This window comes from Pristis pectinata, chromosome 8, assembly GCF_009764475.1.
Source record: "Pristis pectinata isolate sPriPec2 chromosome 8, sPriPec2.1.pri, whole genome shotgun sequence".
NCBI lineage: Eukaryota > Metazoa > Chordata > Chondrichthyes > Rhinopristiformes > Pristidae > Pristis > Pristis pectinata.
This window is the reverse complement of record NC_067412.1, coordinates 26,949,417-26,972,241: the sequence shown is the minus strand read 5'-3', so window position 1 is coordinate 26,972,241 and position 22,825 is coordinate 26,949,417. Positions and strand designations below refer to the sequence as shown.

General features: G+C 37.5%; 1 protein-coding gene across 2 annotated transcripts in view; it reads left to right on the top strand.

The window, feature by feature from the left end:
* smurf1 (SMAD specific E3 ubiquitin protein ligase 1) overlaps positions 1-20,576 on the top strand; it is an 84,457-nt gene extending 63,881 nt beyond the window's left edge. Inside the window, exons 10-18 of one of the 2 annotated variants that reach the window (XM_052021403.1) lie at positions 3,457-3,661; positions 3,795-3,898; positions 5,485-5,599; positions 7,228-7,406; positions 7,806-7,943; positions 8,856-8,976; positions 10,444-10,645; positions 16,155-16,230; positions 19,888-20,576. In XM_052021403.1, the coding sequence (XP_051877363.1) occupies positions 3,457-3,661; positions 3,795-3,898; positions 5,485-5,599; positions 7,228-7,406; positions 7,806-7,943; positions 8,856-8,976; positions 10,444-10,645; positions 16,155-16,230; positions 19,888-19,987 (1,240 nt within the window). In that variant the 3' untranslated portion in view covers positions 19,988-20,576. Of the gene's footprint in view, positions 1-3,456; positions 3,662-3,794; positions 3,899-5,484; positions 5,600-7,227; positions 7,407-7,805; positions 7,944-8,855; positions 8,977-10,443; positions 10,646-16,145; positions 16,231-19,887 lie in introns of both variants that reach the window. The other variant, XM_052021402.1, reaches the window with a different exon arrangement.
* Positions 20,577-22,825: the final 2,249 nt, after the last annotated feature.

The window sequence follows — 22,825 nt, the reverse complement described above, 5'->3', positions numbered from 1 at the left end:
GGAGTATATACACTTCTTTTGATTTAAAGAACTGGATCTTGCAGCACCAGATTTTCTATTTGAGGATGACCACATGTGAGGTTGATAGTTTCCATCTTGTCAGGGTATAGTTGCCAGGAGTTAAATCAATGACCAAGTCAATGTGGTTGCCCAACCCTTTACACCTATCCATCAGTGATGTAAAATATGATTTGTTTCAGGAACAAGGCGATGATGAGTGTGCTATTCAGTTCCACAAACATTTCTTTCGGGGCCTGTGAACCATTGCACAGGAACTCCTTCACCTCCAGGCAGTTCCACTTGAAGCACTGCTGAATTGGTGACTTTTTAAATGTATTTCTTTTTGGTTTTCTTGAAAGTAGAAGTAAGAACTGGGCTAAGTCAGCCTCTGATGTTTGAGGTTTCACTAGGTCAGCATCCATCACAATGTCATTGTTGTTCCATATCAATTAATGTAGTTGCAGTGGACTGCTTCCCGAATAATGGTCACTGACATAAAACTATAAATTCATCATCATTTTATGTCATCTGAGTGCAAGCCTGTAATCTTCATGAAGGCTGTGGAGTTGATATGAAGAGCACTATTGCTTCGTGAATCTCTTGTGGACCTTATCACCCAAGGAAATCTCCTACACCATGAAAGATATGCATTCTGTACCATTGGTGCCTTTTTTTTCCATGGGAGGTGATGGAAGTGTGCCCCAGCAAAAATAGTGATTGTCAATTACCTGAAACCTGACTTCTGCATGCTTATCGTGGGGAATTTGGGAGCATGCAAAGCTTCATGCTATACTATTCCTTGTTTATATTGGATAAGTAATCTTAAGTTCAAGAGTTACATATACATATATAAGAATGATTGTGAAACTGAGATTGCAAATGACCTGCTTAGTTACAGGTCCCAGTATACCACTGAATGTGTCTTAATGAAGTAAATGTAATGTAAAATATTAGGGCAGGAATGTTAAATACTTGAGTAGGGTAGCACAGTGGTGCAGCTACTAGAGCTGCTGCCTTGCCTCAGAGAGCTGGGTTCAGTCCTGATCCTGTGTGCTGCCTGTGTGGAATTTACACATTCTGCTTGTGACCACAGGGGTTTGCTCTTGTAGCTCAGATTTCCTCCTATACCTTGAAAATGCATGGCTGGTAGGTTAACTGGCCACTGTAAATTGCCCCATTTGTGTAGGTGAGTTGCAGAATACGGGGATGGGATTAATGGAGAATTAGTGTAGTGTGGATGGTTGATGTTTGGCATCGGTTCTAGTATGAGCCTCTTCCATTAAAAGTGGGTGTCTGAAAGTTGAGGTAAACTTATTTTGGAACAGATCTCTCAAAGTAAAGAAATAAATTTACAATTAAGTTGACCTGGATTTTGCATGCTTTCGTCTTTGTTGCAGTTTGCTTCATCAGTTAGTTGATTTCCTTTCAAGATGCCACAGCCGTATGCAAATGACAAAAGTTATGAATGGAAGGGAGTGGGAGCCCTGAGAACTGTCAATAGCAAAAGAAATAACTGCACTCAGCAAAAGTCAGCAAAAGGAAAATGATAGCAAATATAGTTTTATAGTGCAATAAAAAAAACTTCCTGAATTTGTGTTTAATAGCTTTCATTCAAATTATGGGTCAGAAGCTCAGCCTTGTGCATCAGTGCCATAGATGTAGATGTCCCGTTTCTTGAGTCACCATTCCTGTACAAATTTTTTTTTGGGGGTTGGGGGGGGGCTGCGGTTATAAAGATAAACAGTCAGTATTACAGTAAGCTTCTGACTTGGAAGTTGACTTTAAAAGCAGCGTTATGACCATGAACAAAATGAACTGAAGAACTGTTTCTTTGGCTTTTTTCTTCACTGTCACTTCTTCAAAATATAAAAAGTTATGCAATGACAGATCAATCACCAATAGGCATACCAATTCAACATTTTTTAACTACAGTCTTATAAAGTAAAACCCTGGGCAAGATTGGTATCTGGAAGGTTAGAGTGCTTCTGAAACACCAAACATTTGAATATCTACATAAATTGTACCTTTTTGTTCCATTAAGCCTTTTTTTGGGAGATGGATTTTGATAGCAAGTGAAAATAGACTGTTCAGTTTGCTATGGTAAAGACTTTCTAATGTTTCCAACTCCTCTGACTTTAATTCGACAAACACCAAGATACCCTGATGCAAAATTAAAATCTCATTCCTTGCTAGTCGTACACAAACTTATTGGTTAGAATGTTTGGCCTGCTGTTCTTTGTCAGTCTTCAAATTCTCTGTGTGGAAAACAGACGTAGCATTTTATTAAGGATTGGAGGTATTGGATTCAGGACTAAGTAATTCAACCTGAACTAATTCATATCAAAGTAAAAAAGTTTCAGGATGACTGTCCTTTGCTTTCTATAGTAGCATGCTTGCTTCCTTTTATACTTCACTCTACTTTCATCTTGCTGTATTTGGCGATCTTTTTATTAATGCCTAATACTCCCCAGTTTAGCTGAAGTTGATAATGAATAGAGTACTTTAGGGGGCTCAGCATTTGAAAATCTGTTAATACTGACTGTGGCTTCCCTTATTTTTGTTATAAATAATTCATAGATAGGAGTAGGTACAGGCAGCTTAGTGCCTTGAACCTATTTCACATTCAGTGAAATGCCAACTCTATATCCTAATATAATTTTCTGCTTTTGTTTCATATCCCTTCACGTACCCAACCAGCAAAAGTATGTCAGTCTCAGATTTAAAATGAATTGAGTTTGCATGTACTGTTTTTCATTAAAGAAACTTCCATCTTTATTGTGTTAAAATGTTTTTTTTCTTTCCTACATGGTCTGACTCTGCATGATTTATGACCTTTGTCCCAGACATCCCCAGTAGGAATGAATTCTCTCTATCTACCCTATTAATTCCTTTCAACATCCTTAAAAATCTAAATCAAAATAAGCTTTTTTTTCCCAGGAATATAAATCTAATTTATATAAATTCTACTCATAATCTAATCTAATAGTAACATTTTGGTGAAGCTGTACTGCATTCCTTTGGAATCAATAAATTCTTTCTAATGTGCCGCACTTATAACTGCACAGTTCTCCAAATGTGATGTAACTTTGTCTTTGGATGTTGCATTTCAGTTATACATTTTTTTTATTTCAGCACTCTGGTTATAAAGGAAAACATTTCATTCGTCGTGATTTTTTTTGTACCTAATTACTTTTTAGTAGGTTGCATGTGCAGATATCTCTTTTGACTAGCATTGATCCTGGTTTTTTTGCCATTTTAAAATAATTTTTTTTAGTCCAAGGTGAATGACTTCATCTTTCACAGTTTTACTTAATTCATTAATGTCTTGTTATTTTATGTACCAGTTATGCTACTTAAATGCCACTAACCTTCACAATATTGGTAAACATGAATCTCTGGCTATCGTATTATTGAAGCCATTAATAAATATGGTGTAATTTTGATGTTTTCTTGCAGCAATCCAACTCAACTGAAGGAATCAAATCAGACGTTGCCAGTGCCAGCTGAGGTACCAGTGGAAGAAGGAGAGGGAGAATGGTCTGTCCCACGATGTGAACGAGATCTGGTACAGAAGTTGAAAGTCCTGAGGCATGAGCTTGCCTTGCAGCAACCGCAAGCAGGGCACTGCCGTATTGAAGTCTCCCGGGATGAAATCTTTGAGGTAACTTTGAATTGTGAGAGTCCCAAACGCTGCTCATTAGTCAGAGAACCCTACAGTGCATTTCATAAACTATATTTTAGAGGACATTATATGTTTTACATAAGTAAACTCACCTACAGATTGTATCATGCAGGAATCATACCGACAAGTGATGAAAATGAGACCAAAGGACTTAAAGAAGCGCTTAATGGTTAAATTTAGAAGTGAAGAGGGCCTGGATTATGGTGGAGTAGCCAGGTAAGATATTTTACAGTGGCAGTCAGTCACATCACTGACGAAGTATTGGATATATTTGCAACACTGCACTGTATTCAGTGGTGAACTTTAACAACATTCAGTTAACAGGCAAAAATGTATCACTGTAGTCAGTTCACATTACTAAATTCTGTACATCCATCAAAATTCATTGCAACAATACCAGAATATCCAAGTATAATAATAATCTAAGTCGGGCTCTTGGACTCTGAACCATATCTTAGCAAGATATTAATTGCTTCTAGGCACACATGAAGAAGATACAGACTGGGTAAACTGAGCTTAGCCTGTGGCCAATACACTAGGCCATATAATTATTAAATAGCACATGGATATGTATATTTTAAAAGTTGAAATGAATATAAATGAGAAAAAACTTGAGAATTTTGTCTGCCCCTCCTTTGAAGTATCAATCTATTGCATCCTTGATCTGGGTGTTAATTAGTTTGGCTGACAAACTTTAATAATGTTGTAGGATGTGTTTTTATGGAATATGATGACTGTTGCCCACTTTTTGACTGAAGTCTTAATTGAACAGTAAGACTTATAATGAACATTACTGTACAGTTAAATTACTGTATGTGGAGGAAAGACTTGAACTTATAACTTTCTGGATTGCGAGTCAATAAAAGTAGAAGCTGAAATTTGGAAGGAGATACAGTTAAATATGAAGTATGGTATACAAAATTAGTAATGGGCATGAATTTTCATGTGGCACCTTTTAAAAATCCAGTTATACTACCTGTCTTAGTTTGCCTATGTACCTAGTAGTTGCATCTACATAGAAGCTCAGTTTAGTCAAATTCACTTTCCCTTTTGTAAAACCATTATGACTCTGCATGATCAAGTTATGATTTTCTTAATGCCCTGTTGGCACTTTCTTCATAATGGAGCTTTGCATTCTCCCCACATGTAGTGTTAGGCTAACTGGCTGACCTGTACTTCCCTATTTTCAGTTCTTAAATAGACTTGGATATTTACAGTCTTTTAGTCAGCTGAGGCTATTCCAGAATCAGAGATTTTGGAAGTTCTCTGCTAGTGCATTCAGTATTTCTCTAACACACGTATCTTCCAATGTAATTTCTTGTGTCTCAGACTCTAAGCAACCACGTTTACTTTCGCTGTCTTCTTACATTTTACATGTAGAAGATCTTGCATTGTGTTTATTGTGGTCTAATCTCTTTGTCAAATAACTTGGGTTATTTTCTGCCAGTCTTTGAAACTCCACCCATATACAGGTTTGATATTTTAAGCCTCTGTTTAATTTGAAAGTAAGCTTTCCTTCCTTAGTTAACCACAGAGGAATCGCTCTGGTGGTGCAAATATGGGTAGTACTAACCAATAATTGCAAAGTCAATGATGGTATTTAAAGGGAAGTGTAGTCCTTATTTAGTGAATATGGGTATGAGATTGATGTGCAGAATAAATCAGAAATTGAGATTAAAATGATAGAACCACCATTGAAATTAAATAGAAAAGACATTCTGAGGGCATAAATGCACTACTTGTTCATTTTAACATGCTGATTGTCGATAAATATTGATCAAATGCATTTGCTTGTTTTGTAGGGAGTGGTTGTATTTGCTCTGTCATGAAATGTTGAATCCTTACTATGGGCTGTTTCAGTATTCAACTGATAATATCTACACACTACAAATCAATCCAGATTCAGCTGTCAACCCTGTGAGTATTCAAAGTCATAGTGAGGTTTGGAATAATTGTAACTGAATAGGAATTTGTTTTGTCAGTGTTCTGTTATCAACAAGAATCATCTCTTTAATCCTGTTGTTTTCTTCCCCTCCCCTGCCCCACCCTGATAAGAAGATTCTGTGCATATCGATATGCATTAAGAGTTTTTGCTAATTGAACTATGACCACTTTTCTCCATCTTAAAATTTAATTTGCCTGTTAGAAGAGGTAGACTATTAATACCTATAGTAGGTTATTTTAACATTATTTAGCTTCTGGACATATTTTTTGAATTTCCTCATTGTAACTGCTAAAATACTTCATGGAGGAAACATGTAAATACTTCATCTGCCGCCTAATTAAGGATATTTAATGTTTATCCTTACCTAAGCTTTTTATTTTAAGAGGTGTATAATTCCAAGCAGAGAAATGTGTATCTTCTGCAGATTTTGTTTTCATATCTTCACACACTTTTTAAATGTTTATAATTGCTTTTATTTGCTGAGATGGAGGATCAACTTCATGTTTTTGGCAGAATGTTTATAAAGCATTAACACTATAGGTTTGTCACATTACTTTTCAGTGTTTGATTTTAATGATTCAGAAAGTGTAACATTCAGCCTTTCCAGTACAACTGTAAGGTTTCAAAATCTGTAAACTTAAATTTTTATGTTAGTTTCTCTTTGGAATGAAAGCAAGTAGGTTTGTGAAATATATACATATTGCAGCATTACTTAAGCTAAATTGGAGGGAATCCCTCTCAACCTGTATTAAATGGATTATAGAGTAAGTGTACATTGTTCAGTTATGGTACTCTGCATATGATGATCTAAGCATCTTCTCCATTTGCTATATTTTAGCTTGAGTTTTGAGCAAATTCATTTCGGCATTTTTAACAAGAAAAAAAACCTGCTGATTAAATGGATTCATTTCTCTCATCTAACACTATCCTTATTGCTAATGGATATTTTCTTACTCTGAGGTCACTTTCAGAAAACATCCATTTCATCACTGCCTATACTCAAATATAGTTAAAATTTTATTTCAGGTTGTCTTGCCATGTAAAGTGGCTAAATAAGGATGTTCATATTACCAAAGTTTTATCATTCAGCTACATTGGTAAAACCATGGCTGGTTAAGACTTTGCCTCCTTTCAACAAACAGCAACTATTTTGCTGCTGGTAGTAATAGTCCTGCATCTGTAAATGTTACATCTCGCTTCAGATCAATTGTGGTATCTCTAAAGGCAACAGTACAACATCATTCACTTTCTTAAGCCACTATCACGAGTAATGCTGTCAAGTAAATGAATGAGTTAATTTCTATAGCACTGAAATCCCTCTTTTTATTTTGGCACTTCAAAACAAGATCCTACTTGTTGATGGTTGCAAACTGAATATATGTTAGACTATAAAGAATACTTTCTACTTGGTTGTAGCAAGTTATTGTACTCCCTGGTTTTGAGTTGATATTCTTTTGTATTAATGTTACATAATTGTGAGGCATAGAAAAGTGCATGATTTAGAGAAGATTGATTGTATGAATGTTTCTGGTGCTGTTTATCAGCCACAGGATGGCAGTATTATACTTTTCACTTGAGCAAACGATTGTTTCTTCCACAGGAGCACTTGTCCTACTTCCATTTTGTGGGTCGGATAATGGGATTGGCTGTCTTCCATGGACACTACATTAATGGAGGTTTCACATTACCATTCTATAAGCAGCTGTTAGGAAAACCTATCCAGTTATCAGACTTGGAAACTGTGGACCCAGAATTGCACAAGAGCCTGGTTTGGATCCTGTGAGTTGAGCTAATGGAATTACATCACCACAGAATTAACTCCTGTATCTTTCCTCTTGATTAATGGCATGGACTAAAAGACCATATAGTTGAAACCATAGCAATATTCATGGCTCTTGAAATACAGATGATAATTTAGGTTACAGATTTTCAAAGTTTATTTTAAAACTATATTGTAATATTGTGACCTCTAATGATTTATATGCAGTATTAATTACCTTTTGACAGAAAGTACATGTGTCAATTACCTATACATTAGTACAGAGTGACAACATTTGAACATAGAAAATAAATTGATTTATAGCTTTAAACATGTGTATAAAGCTGCACTTTGTATTTCAGGTAATGAAAAAGGCAATATCCAGTCAATTGATCTAATGACTTTTTTTTCTATGACAGTGAAAATGATATCACGCCTGTACTTGATCATACATTTTGTGTTGAACATAACTGTTTTGGTCGAATTATTCAACAAGAGCTGAAACCAAATGGCAGAAACGTTCCTGTAACAGAAGAGAATAAGCGAGAATATGTGAGGTAAAGCGTTTCTTTTCATGTTACTGACTGGAGTTGAAAGTTTTGTTGCACTGCTCTTTAATGCACAGTTTTTTGATATATATTCCCTGCTCATGACAGGGCATTCTGACCACTTATCCCCTTTTTTAATGATGAATTTTCATATAATGAGCAATATTTTATCTGGAAAAATGTTTTCCTTTATTGTACAAATAGTAGTAATTGTAGTTTGCACATTAGCCTTCTTGGCTGCCATTTCTAGAATGCATTATTAAGGAATTTTTGCACCTCAAGCCTGTGATCAAGCAATAATTTTTGTCTTAGATGATAGCTGGACCAACACAGATCAGCATTTATTTAGTTTTGTTAATACAGTAGTTGTAAATAATAACTTGCTAAATAAGTAAAACTGAATTGTAATAAGTAGCAAAAGACATCAAAGAAAAATCAATAATTAAAGGAAATGTGCAAATTATCATTTCCTAGAAGTGCTTAATAATGCTTTTTTTTAAACAATAAAGTTGTTTTTCTGTTCTAGAGTGTGTAAAGCACACTGACATCTCGTACAAAATTAGCCATTTATATGCAACAAGATCCTGAATACAGTCAGGCATAGACAGTCCTAAAATATAATAGTTTGCCCATATTTATTTTCCCTAAAACTGCTTTTTGAATATGATGCACATAATTCTTTCTGAATTTGCTTGGCCTGCTTTCCACTTAATTGTAATTTGTTTTGTTTTATCACTTACTAAACAATATTTATCTGATTAGTATGTAGAGCTCTTAATATTAAAATTTGCCATGTATTTTACCATTTCACACAGGAATGTTTAAATTGATCTAGAATTTTTACATTCAAATTTTGAATGTTATTTTTGAATTTGTATATTCTGTCTTTGTCTCATTAGTCCATCTTACCTTGTGTTTTAGGCTTTACGTGAACTGGAGATTTATGAGAGGAATTGAGGCACAGTTTCTGGCTCTACAGAAGGGATTTAATGAGCTTATTCCACAGCATCTCCTTAAACCTTTTGATCAGAAAGAAATTGAGGTAACAAACTTTTTCATGTTAGTTAAAATGTGACTTTGTTTAGTTGATATTTGAACTGTTTGATTGTTCCCAGATCCCTTCCCACTTTCCTTTTCATTCAGCCTGCTGCCTAAAATATGCAGGATCTCTCAGTCATAATTAAGACTGTTGAAGTCAAGAAATCTATGTTTAGTTTTTTTTTTCATTTCCATTTTAAAAACTGCATGCTTTACCTGCCAGAACATTGTAACCTTGTGCAAGATTGGAATATTCAGGTACAAGTTGGGAAGACGCAAGGCCTGAAAACCACCAAAATATGGATAAGGACAATGATTACAATTAACTGGCAAAATCTCTGAACATCAGTAGTCTACCCAGTGCTAATGTTACTTGCCCCACTTCATTTCGTAAACTAATCTAGCTAGTCAATTATTTGCAGAACTAAATATACTTCTGCCTTACAGAAGTTTAAAATTCAAGTTATTCATTTCTGTCTGCTTGACAGTTTCTTGGCAATGCTTTAAAAGGTTAATTCTAGCTAAATACAGAGTATAATCCCTAACATCATACACTTCAGATTTGCTTAGATTCATCCATGGAAGAGATGTACAAGGCACTGACAGTGTTAAAATTCTTTGACTGATTAACGTAGTTAGAAGCTGGATCACTGGAAACACCCAGCAGGTCAAGCAATACCTATGGAAGTAAAAACAGTTAATGTTTTGGGTCCAGGACCCTTTGTCAGAACTGGAACAAAGAGTAACATGTTCGTTTTCAATAGGAGCGAAGGTTCTTTTCTCCTTCTCTCCAACTGTAAACTAACTTGTATTTCTTCATTTTCCTGTCCTGACAAAGGGTCCTGGACCTGAATCATTAACTGTTTCATCTTCTACAGATGCTGCCTGACCTGCAGACATATGAAACGCTAAGGGAAGATATTAGGATGTTTTCACTAGTGGGAGAATCTTAAACATTTGGACACTACTACAAGATTAGGGGCCAGTCATTTAACAGTGAGGTGTTTAGAAATGTCATCTTGCAGAGAGTGGTGAATCTCTGGAATTCTCTGCCCTGGCGGGTGGTGGAAACTGCATCATTAGATGTATTTAAAGTGGAGCTGGATAAATATTTGATAGATCAAGGAATAGAGGAGAGTGGAGAAATGGCACGGAAGTGGACTAATCGCATGAAAGTGTTCAGGCCGCCATAGACTAGCCATGATCATATTAAGAGGCATGGCAGGCTTGAAGGGCTTGATGGCCTACTGCTGCCCCTATCTTCTTGTGTTCTGAGTATTTCCTTCATTTTCTGTCTTTGTTTCAGATTTCTAGCATTTGCAATTTTTTTTATTTTCTTAACATAATTAGAAATAGTTATCTAGAAGCATTATATAGTTATCTATAGTGGCATTGGTAATTGTCCTTGAAACATGTAGATAATAGCAGATGTTCATAGAATCTCTGCATTTGATTTTTTTTGTTCCTGCAGCTTATTATTGGTGGGTTGGGGAAGATTGACATAAAGGACTGGAAAGCCAACACACGCCTAAAGCATTGTACGTCTGACAGCAACATTGTGAAGTGGTTCTGGCAAACAGTGGAGATGTTTGATGAGGAAAGAAGAGCACGACTACTTCAGTTTGTAACTGGTTCTTCCAGGGTACCTCTGCAGGGATTCAAGGCACTACAAGGTGGCTATCAGATGGATCATAGTTTCCTAAAGTGTGCTGATTTTATATTGCTATGTAGATGTAATACATTTCCACTATAAGCTCTGAGCTATAAGGATGGCATTTTGTGGAATTCACATGCAATACTTTGTGACATCTATTTGTACTTGCTACAATCAACACACAATGCTACTAACGAGATAGGAGCCAGGAAAAGAAAAATAAATTACTGTAGATTAAAATAAAGACTATGATTTGCTTTAGCAGTCAGCAGCAGATGACAGCGCTCACCACTGATATAGATTATTAGAATATTTTTTCCACGTTTCCTTAGATTTTGTTTAATTCAGCAGTAAAAGTGGTGACCCATTTGGTGGAGGTGGAAAGGCACTATCAAGACCCACAAAATCATGAAAAAAATTGACAGACTAAGATACACTCCAAGACTTGCAGACTGACTATAGTACTATGGTACAGCAGGCCACTGAAGTTGGAGAAGTGAAAGGAATGTAGTAGTAATAGGGGATAGTATAATTAGCGGGTAGATACCGTTCCCAGTAGCCACAGACTGTGCTGCCTGCCTGATGCTAGGGTAAAGAATGTTTTCGCAAACTGAAGAAGGACTTGTAGTAATAGGGAAAGGTCCAATTATAATAATCCATGTGGAAACCATTTATGTAGGACAGAGGAAGTCTCTTGAAGGAATGTGAGTAGCTAGGGTCCAGTTAAAAAGCAAACCTACGAAGATGATAACTGTGGATTACTACCTGAATCATGTGCAAATTGGCATACGGTTAACTAAAAAGATTTGAACATGTAGCTCAAAGATGAATGTGAGAGAAATGTGTTTCAATTTACGCAGCACCTAGTACTGGGGAAAGAGAGAGCAATTCCTTTGGTACTGGCTTAACTTCAAATGGGCTAGCAAATTGAAAAACTAAGGCTGGAGATAAGATTTTAAGCTAAATCAGGGACGGCAGCTTCTGGTGAAGGGAGATTTAGAAAGCTAATGAGGAAGAACAAGTTATAATCCAGGGTAACAAAATGGACAATGATAACCTGAAGTTCTTGGGGAAAGATGGTGCATACAAATATAGGTGTATACCAATTAAAGTCAGGCAGGGAAAAAGGTGCAAAGGCTAAAATGAAGACTCTTTATCTGAAGGTTCTTTTGCATTTGTAAGAAGTTAAGTGAATTACAGAGATGTGTTTGCAAGGTAACCAAGTCTAGGAATCAAATATTCCAGGATATTTATTTTTTTTAGAAAATGTAGATAAAATGAAAAATGAGGCAGGGTCGTCCTGATATTAAAGAATGTATAAAAACAGTAGAGAGGAAAGATAGTAGTTCAAAATTTTTAAAAAAATTAAATCAGTTTGGTCGAAACTAGGAAATGACAAAGGATATGAACATTTGTGAGATTTCTTTTCATGCCCCTCTTAATCAATCTTGATACAAGGTTTGTTCACAATACATTCAGGACACCACTTATTCAACAATATTAATCAGTTCACTGATGTTTAGTGTGACTGCCAGTAGGATCACTTGGCTCTGGACTTCACTAAATTTGGACAAAAAAATTGAATTACAGAGGTGAAAGCATTTGATGTTGCTATCAAACCAAAGAGCCCTCCTGAAATTGAAGTCAATGGAAATCAAGGAAAAAGGTTCTCCAGTGGTGGGACCTACATCTTATTCAAAGATGGGTTTAATTGTTGGAGGGTAACAGGACTTCACTGCAGGAGCTCAGTATATAGGACCCAGCTATCTTTGTAAAGTTAGAAGTTGTAATGTTCCCTCATAAATGCACAATGCTTAATTCCATTCACAACTCCTGAGATGATAAAGTAGTTTATGCCCACATGCAGCAAAGTCTGGACAATGCTCAGATTTGGACTGACTTAGTTACAAATGTCAGGTGACTAAAAGCTCAGGGTCACACTTGCAGACCTTTCAATTCTCTGTTCTACTCCCACTCTAATCTGTCTGTGTTTGGCTCTTACAAAGCCCAATGTAAGCTGGAGAAATAGCATCTCATCTTCCAGTGAAGCATATTGCACCCCTTGGGACTCCATGTTATAAAACATGGAACAGTACAGTGCAGGAACAGGCTCTTTAGCTCATCATGTCTGCACCAACCATGATACCGAATATAAAATAATCACATCTGCCTGCACATGGTCCATATCCCTCTGTTCCCTGCTTGTTCATATGTCTGCCTAAATGTCTCTTTGGTGTTACTATCATTTCTGCTACTACCACCTCCTCTGGCAGGACATTTCCAGGCACCTACCACTCTCTGTGTAAAAATAAAACTTGCCTTGCAAATCTCCTTTAAACTTTCCCCCGTCACCTTAAACCTTTCCCCTCTGGTATTTGACATTTCCACCCTGGGCAAAAGACTCTGATTATCAACCCTATCTATACCTCTCATAATTTTATATACTTCTGTCAGGTTGCATCTCAACCTCTGATACTCCAGCAAAAACAATCCAAGTTTGTCCAACCTTTCCTTGTAGCTAATACAATCCAATCAAAGTATCCTGGTGAACCTCTTTTGCACCCTCTCCAAAGCCTCCACATTCTTGCTATCGCATGGTGAACAAAACTGGACACAATACTCCAAAGATGGCCTAACTAAAGTTTTATACAGCTGCAACATGACTTCTCGACTTTTATGCTCAGTGCCGTGATCGATGAAGGCAAGTATGCCATCTGCCTTCTTTACCACCCTATCCGCTTCTATTGCCATTTTCATGGAGCTGTGAACTTGCACCCCAAGATCCCTCTGTATATAAATCCTCTTAAGGATCCAGCCATTTATTTTTTATCTTCCTGTTACATTTGACCTCCCAAAATGCAACACCTCACATTCATCTGGACTAAATTCCACCTACCATTTCTCTACCCAAATTTCCAACTGATCTATATCCTCCTTTATCATTTGACAACCTTCCTCACTATCCACAACTCTACAATTATCATATTATCTGCAGATTTACTAATCAGACCACCTATGTTTTCATCCAGATCATTCAAATATATATATTTGTATATCAACAGAGATCCCAGTGTTGATCCTTGCGGAACATCACTGGTCACAGACCTCCAGGCAGAGAACTCCAGCACTACCCTTCTCTTCTGTGACGAAGTCAATTTTGTATCCAACTCACCAGCTCACTGTGAATCCCATGTGACTTAATCTTCTGAACCAGCACGCCATGAGGGACCTTGTCAAATGCTTCACCAAAGTTCATCTAGACAACACCCACTGCCCTACCCTTGTCAGTCATCTTGATCACTTCCTCAAAAAAAATTCCATCAAATTTGTTGGATAGGATTCCTCTGCACAAAGCCATGTTGACTCTTCATAATAAGTTTATGCTTTTCTAAATGCAAGTAATTCCTGTTCCTAAGAATCTTCTCGAATAATTTTCCTGCCACTGATGTAAAACTCGCTGGCCTATAATTTCCTGATTTGTTCCTGTTGTTCTTTTTAAACAAAGGAACAAAATTGGCTATTCTGTAGTCTTCTGGGACCTTGCCTGTGGTTAAACAGGATACAAAGATCTGTCAAAACCCCAGCAATCTCCCTGCTTCCCTCAGTATCCTGAGATAGATTCCATCAGGCCCTGTGGACCTTAATGTTTCTCAATGCATACATCTCCTCCTTAATATAAACATGCCCTAGAATATCAACACACCCCTCCCTAATCTCACCAATATCCATGTCTTTATCCTTGATAAATACTGATGTGAAGTACTCATAAAGGACCTCACCCACTTTCTCTGGCTCTGCACATAAATCCCCTCCATTGTCCTTGAGTGGACCTACCCTTTCCCTGGCTACCCTCTTGCTCCTAATATACGTATAAAATATATTAGGATTCTCTTCAGTCCTACCTGTCACGTGCATTTCATGGCCCCTTTTAGCCTTCCAAATTCCTTTTTTTAAGTTCTTTCCTGCTTCCTTTATATTCCTCAAAGGTATGCTTTCTTTTTCACGAAACTTACATTATCTCCTGTTGTCCAAGGTTCCCGAACATTGCCATCTTTATCTTTTATTCTCACTGAGACATGCTGGTCCTGAACTCTAACTACCTGGCCTTTGAAAGAGTCCCACGTGTCAGATGTGGATTTACCCTCAAACAGCAACTCCCAATCTGCTTCCCCCAGTTCCTGCCTCGTACTGTTGTGATTAGCCTTCACCCAATTTACCACTTTCATCAAAGGACCAATCTTATCCTTATCCATAACTATCTTAAAACTTGGAGAATTATGATCGCTGTTCCCCACACAGAAGCTTTGATCACCTTGCCAGGCTCATTCCCAACACAAGATCTGGTATGGCCCCATCCCTAGTTGGACTATGTACATTTTGTTTCAAGAAACCCTCCTGGATGCACCTCACAAATTCTGCCCCATCTGACCCCAGGCACTTAGGGACTTCCAGTCTATAATTCAGCAATTTCAAAATATCAGCCATTTCTGATGGAATGTCATCAACTCCATTTTTCTCTCTTCACAGTTGCCACCTGACCTGCTTAGCATTTCTGTCATTCTCTTTTAGTTTAAATTTCCAGCAACAATAGCTTTTGTATTCACATTTCTAGTATTGTTTTTTTTCCTCTCTTTGCCCTCATTCATCTCCTCCTGTTTGGATCTCCCTCAGATAGCTCAGCTGCTTTTAATATTTTCATTATATTCTCTCAACTGACAACACCACCATTTCTTGTGTCATTTCAGTATCTCTTGTTCTCCTCCTTATCATAGATATTTCATTTGTTTAATTTCTAGTGTTTCCTGATGAAAGGTTTTCGACTTGAAATGTTATCCCTGTTTCTCTTTCCACAGATGCTGCCTCACCTGCTGAGTATTCACAGAATTTTCTGTCTTTATTTTGGGGTGTATAGCCTTTTACATTTCTAATGTGAGCATTTCTTGATATCACAAAGTGAATCCATTTGGCTAAAGATTATTATTATGAGGGGGGAACCTCAGGAAGCGCCTGAGTTGGTCCATCGGCTCTATTTCTGGTTGAATTTGGTTGGAAACAATTAAGCTTCATTTTCTGCACTCACTTGCAAGGCTTTACTCTGAGGATGGGGATTGCTGCCTGCTGTTAGTTATTTAATTGCTCAATGCCATTTAAGGGTGGATGTGGCAGCACTGCAGAGTTGTGGTATAGCACTGGGCATTTTGTACTGTTGATATTGAGCTATTTTGTCAAAATAGTATTTGTGTTTGTATTGGTTCTCATTACCATGACCCTTATCTTTATCATTAACCGTTTCAGCATGTGATGAAATAAAATGATAATTCTGTTTTTCATAAACTACTTTCATATTATATACTGACTTTTCTTCAGAGTGATCCTTTTGCTAGATGCAGAGTGGAAAACTTCTCAAGTGATTCAATCTCCATGGCTTTGCATATTCCCATTGACAGTGTCTTAGAAGTTAAAAATTAGAACTGTTTTGCTACTTGCTGTATGGTTTAACTAGATTTTGTATTTGTAAGGTTCTACAGGTGCTGCAGGCCCAAGACTTTTTACCATCCATTTGATTGATGCCAACACAGAAAACCTTCCCAAAGCACATACATGGTGAGCTTTATTTTTAGAAAATGTAAAGTATTTGCATCGTTGTCATATATTGGTAACCCTCAAATTGGTAGCTTACAAATTATAGCCTTCAGTCACAATTATTTGTATAAAGTGTCTTGCCTGCTTTATCAATATACTCAACGTGTAATTAACAGAATGCATTGGAAATCCATATTTGTAACTTCTTCAAAGATCCCTTTTTGGTTGTACTTAGTAGATATCTTTTATACGGAGGTAATATGTGTACATTACTATCTAATGAATTCTTTAATTTGCAAGTAATTGGTTTGGCGTGCTGCCCATATGCCCTAGCCTTGGGTAATCTTGTCTTCCCAATTTATTTCACAACATTATTTCAGTCAAATTACTATAGAATGATAATTCAGTGGATTTGGGTTTGTTTTTGGTTGTCTGATTCCATAGAACCATAGAACAATACAGCACAATTACAGGCCCTTCGGCCCACCCATGTTGTGCCAACCTTCAAACCACTCCTAAGACTATCTAACCCCTTCCTCCCACATATCCCTCTATCTTAAATTCCTCCATATGCTTATCTAACAATCTCTGGAACTTGACCAACGTATCAGCCTCCACCACCACCACAGACAGCGCATTCCATGCACCAACCATTCTCTGGGTGAAAAGCCTCCCTCTGACATCTCCCTTGAACTTCCCACCCATTACCTTAAAGCCATGCCCTCTTGTATTGAGCATTGGTGCCCTGGGAAAGAGGCGCTGGCTGTCTACTCTATCTATTCCTATTAATATTTTGTATACCTCTATCATGTCTCCCCTCATCCTCCTCCTCTCCAATGAGTTAAAGCCCTAGCTCCTTTAGTCTCTTCTCATAATCCACACTCTCTAATCCAGGCAGCATCCTGGTAAATCTCCTCTGCACCCTCTCAATGCCTCCACATCCTCTTATAATGAGGTGACCAGAACTAGACTCAGTACTCTAAGTGCGGTTCTAACCAGAGTTTTGTAAAGCTGCCATCATTACTTAGCGGCTCTTAAACTCGATCCCACGACTTATGAAAGCTAACATCCCATAAGCTTTCTTAACTACCCTATCCGCCTGTGTGGCAACTTTGAGTGATCTATGGATATGAATCCCCAGATCCCTCTGCTCCTCTACACTGCCCAGAATCCTGCCATTTACCTTGTACTCTGCCCTGGAGTTTGTCCTTCCAAAGTGTACCACCTCACACTTCTCCGGATTGAACTCCATCTGCCACTTGTCAGCCCAGCTCTGCATTCTATCAATATCCCTTTGTATGCTTCGACAGCCCTCCACACTATGCACAACACCACCGATCTTTGTGTCATTTGCAAACTTGCTAACCCACCCTTCCACCCCGTCATCTAAGTCATTAATAAATATCACAAAAAGTAGAGGTCCCAGAACCGATCCCTGTGGGACACCACTAGTCACAGCCCTCCAATCCAAATGCTCTCCCTCCACCACAACCCTCTGCTTTCTACAGGCAAGCCAATTCTGAATCCACATGGCCAAACCTCCCTGGATCCCTTAGCCTCTGACCTTCTGAAGAAGCCTACCATGCGGAACCTTGTCAAATGCCTTAATAAAATCCAGGTAGACCACATCTACCGCACTACCCTCATCAGTCTTCCTGGTCACCTCCTCAAAGAACCCTATCAGGCTAGTGAGGCAAGATCTTCCCTTCACAAATCCATGCTGGCTGTCCCTAAGCAGTCCATGATTCTCTAAATGATCATAGACCCTATCTCCTAGAATCCTTTCTAGCAGCTTACCCACCACAGACGTGAGGCTCACTGGTCTGTAATTCCCTGGACTATCCCTACTACCTTTTTTGAATAAGGGGACAACATTCGCCACCCTCCAATCCTCCGGTACCATCCCCGTGGACAACGAGGACTCAAAGATCCTAGCCAACGGTTCAGCAATCTCCTTCCTCGCCTCACGAAGCAGGGGGAATATTCTGTCAGGCCCCGGGAACTATCTGTCCTAATATTTTCTAACAGCTCCAACACATCCTCTCTCTTGATATCTACATACTCTAGAACATTACCCTTACCAACACTGTCCTCAGCGTCATCAAGACCCCTTTCCTTGGTGAATACTGAAGAGAAGTATTCATTGAGAACCTCACTCACTTCCACAGCTTCCAGGCACATCTTCCCACCTTTGTCTTTAATCGGACCTACCTTTACTCTAGCCATTCTTCTGCTCTTCACATACGAGTAAAAAGCCTTGGGATTCTCCTTAACCCTACTCTCCAAAGCCTTTTCTTGTCCCCTTCTCGTTCTCCTCAGCCCTTTCTTAAGTTCCATCCTTGCTACTCTATATTCCTCACGAGCCCTGTCTGATCCTTGCTGCTTACACCTTATGTATGCTGCTGCCTTCTTCCTAACTAGTTGTTCCACCTCTCTTGTCACCCGTGGTTCCTTCACCCTGCCATTCCTTCTCTGCCTCACCAGGACAAATTTATCCCTAACATCCTGCAAGAGATCCCTGAATATCAACCACATCTCTATAGTACATTTCCCTTCAAAAATGTCATCCCAATTTACACTCTCAAGTTCTCGCCTTATAGCCTCATAATTCGCCTTTCCCCAATTAAATATCTTCCCGTGTTCTTTGCTCCTATCCCTGTCCATGACAATTCTAAAGGTTATGGAGCAGTGATCGCTGTCCCCCAAATGCTCACCCACCGATAGATCTATCACCTGACCCGGTTCATTACCTACAACTAGATCTAATATGGCATTTCCTCTAGTCGGCTTGTCAACATACTGTGACAGGAATCCATCCTGGACACACTTAACAAACTCTGCCCCGTCTAAACCTTTGGCACTAAGCAGGTGCCAATCAATATTTGGAAAGTTGAAGTCTCCCACTATAATAACCCTGTTATTTTTGCATCTTTCTAAAATCTGCCTCCCAATCTGTTCCTTAGTATCCCTACTGCTACTGGGGGGGCCTATAGAATACTCCCAGTAGAGTAACTGCTCCTTTCTTGTTCCTAACTTCCACCCATATTGACTCTAGAGAGGATCCTTCTACATTATTCACCCTTTCTGCAACTGTAATAGTGTCCCTGACCAGTATCGCCACCCCTACTCCTCTTCTCCCCCCCCTCCCTATCCCTTTTAAAACACTGAAAACCAGAAATATTCATTCCTGCCCTAATGGTCAGCCATGTGTCTGTGATAGCCACAATATAATATCGTAGTCCCATGTACTTATCCAAGCTCTCAGTTCATCTCCCTTATTCCTGATGCTTCTTGCATTTAAGTAAATGCACTTTAGCCCATCCGCCTTACTACTTTTATAGCTGTACTCTGCTTCCTCAAAGCCTCTCTACCTGTTAGATCTGACTTTTTCCCCATCCCCTTCTTCCTCTGACCTACTCCTCCGGTTTCCATCCCCCTCACAAACTAGTTTAAACCCTCCCGATCCACCCTAGCAAACCTGGCTTCTTTTAATTGTGCCTCACAAAACAAACCAGCAGTAGCACTCCAGCACCTCATTTCTGTAGAACTCATTCTATGCCATATTTAAATTATTTTCAACGTTCAGATTGCCTACCTGATTTATTTAATGGATTGGAGATAAATTTAATCATTTGTGACCGACAACTGTGTTTACTTACTTATTCTTTCTCTCCTCAGTTTTAATCGTATAGACATCCCTCCTTATGAGTCTTATGAAAAGCTTTATGAAAAATTGTTGACAGCAGTCGAAGAGACATGTGGCTTTGCAGTGGAGTGAAGTACATGAGTGCTTTTGAAGCTGTTAGAAACACTACAGAAAGGAAGTTCTGCGAGCATCATGATGAGCAGCGCACTATGTAACTGAGAGAACTAACAATTTACTCACATGGTTGCTATAACTTACAAATGATATAATGACGCTGATCGCTCAAAACAGAAAGGCAGTAGGATTTCGAAAAGAGGAAACCAGGAAGCTCACAATGTGAAGAAGAAACTGATTCTGTTTGACAGAAAATGGACCTGTTTCAGTTGTATCATACATTTTTAAGTTGTGTGCTTGAACTTTATTTCAAAAACTTTGCACAGTAAACAATGACAGATCCTTGCACATTTCACTTCCTTCCTTATATTCCTTTAACCATTCACCCTGCCATTAGCCTCAAAATGTGGTCCAATGGAAACTTTTCATTCTTCCAAAAGCTGAAACTGGCATTTAAAAATACTGGATGCTAAACTAGAAATAGTTCTTTTTCTAGCTTGAGTATTCTTTTTTTATCAGTCTTTCAGCGCAGACAGTAACTATACTTGGTGCGTTTTAATCAAATCAGATTATTTTTATCTATATTTTGTTAAAAGAATTGGATTCCTCCACACTATGATAGGTAACTGTTTTTTAGGAATATTACAAATGTATTTACAAAAAAAACTAAACATTTTGTTCTAATGTGATGAACCCTTTAATACTGCAGTCACGTTTGGCTCCAAAATCAAAATTGTAGTCACGTTGAAATGTTTGTTTTTACAAACAGCTTGAGGTAAGGTATCCTCTGTTTATTCCTTGAATTCCATTTCATAATGACATAAAACAAACTATCAATTTTTACAAAATTAATTAAAAATAAGAGCTAAATATATTGAAACCTGAAAATGTCTTTCAGTACTCAAAGGACTGATCCAGCAATGTTCAGGAGGGTTCAGCCATTGAAATAGTTAATGGAGAAAATTGACAGACATTGTTTGTAGCTGAGATGATTTTTTTCCAGATTCTTTTTGCTTTATACTGGTTTGTCTTTAAATTTCCTTGTACTACTTTTGTTCCTTCACTATTTTGTCCCTAGCTGGGAATCTACAATAGCAGACATTCATGAAACACCCAATCTTAAGAAAATTGAAGAAATGTGCCAAGTGTGAATTGATTGACATGACATCTTACTAACGAGACCATACAATAGATTAATAGATTAAATGGATAAATCTAAGTTTTGAATTTTACTATCAAAGCACTTGTATCCATATCTTAACAATTTGCTAAATAGTTTTATCGTTTGTTTCTGGATGCTGAATTGAAGTTCTTTTTAAGTAATATCAATGAACACTTTTGGAAACTTGAGTAAGTAAAAAGGAAATTATTTAGACAGTATTAGTGCCGTAGGCTTTAAGATGACTCTGGAACTTTAAACAGAAGCCATGTTATACAATTGAAAACAGTCATTGTTTTCCCTAAATTCCAGTAGTCATGTTCTTCTGCCCCTTTTAAACAGACTATCCCTTTTATTTGATGTTCTCAAATTGTGTCCAATAGATTTCAGACTAATATTGTGTTGCCCTAAAGCAAGATTGGTGATAAGAACAATGGTGTATAACACTCATAGGAGGTGAACTCATTTTTAAGTGTCATTTTTTACATGAGGAATTGTGACCAATGTCCTGTCTGTTTTAAGCCCAGTACTCTCCAGTTATGAGTTTGAGCAAAATCAAGTCTACATATTAGTGCTTTTTCCATGTGTCCATTGGAAAAGGTTAGGCACTTGCTCTGAAGATTCATTTTGAAGAAGCAGAATTTTGGTTTGCTTTTATGATTTAGGAGTAAGCAACATTCTGTGTTCTCCAAAAATCACAGTCTTTAATTCAGTGAGACTGATGAGTTGAATAAATGTTGTGGTAATTCAGCAAGAGTTTTAAACTCGTATTACACTCATTGATTTTACACAGTGAAGAACCAGTTTGAATCCTTAATCAGGGCAGCATGGGAAATCAATTTCCTTGTTTGAAACATTGGTTTTATTTTCTGTATTATTGAAGCAAAACTGAAATCTTAGTCTCAGGTACTAATGTTAGGCAAACTGTATGAACAAGTTTTTCGGTACACTTAGATTTATTAGCCTGGAATGAGAATTTCAGTTCCACTGATACAACAAAAAATTACAGATGCTAATATTTCAGCACAGATTCTCAGACTCCATTTTGCATTTAAATGTGGTATCTAATTTTGAGTGCTTGTCAACAATGTTATTTCTCATACTATTAGATTTCAGAGAGGTTTCCTTCTATTTTTATTAGTGTACTGTGTTTAAGCAACTTCTATATCTATAAATTTCCTCTAATTTATAGATCCATGATACAATTTAAAGTGCTTTCCCAAACCAAAATGATTGAACTTAAAATATTGTTTTTATAGCTGCTGCATCAACATAATCTGACACTAAATTTACGCTTTGTAAAATGCATATTGGGATTCTTTTACTGTTAATTCTAGTAAGTTCCAGAGAGAAATCTAGAACAATTCTGCTCTGGCTTTTTGCTTGAATTAGCAGCACTAGAAAATAATGCCATGTGAATGGTTTACTGTGTTCTTTTCAAATTGATGAACTTTCTTCGTGTAACCTTTAAACAACGGGTAATTGTTTAATATAAAGTTGATCACTGAGTACTCAAGTTAATTTTCCAAATTAGGTATTGGCAATAAGTTCCCCTTTTGTATGAAGTTCAGAACAAAGATATGTGCGATTGACTATAAGAAACCAAGTAGTCCCAAATCAGAGGAAATATCCTGGTTTTCATAAAACATTTAAATTGATACTGAATGTTAGCGTATTAACAATGTTTTTTTCAACGT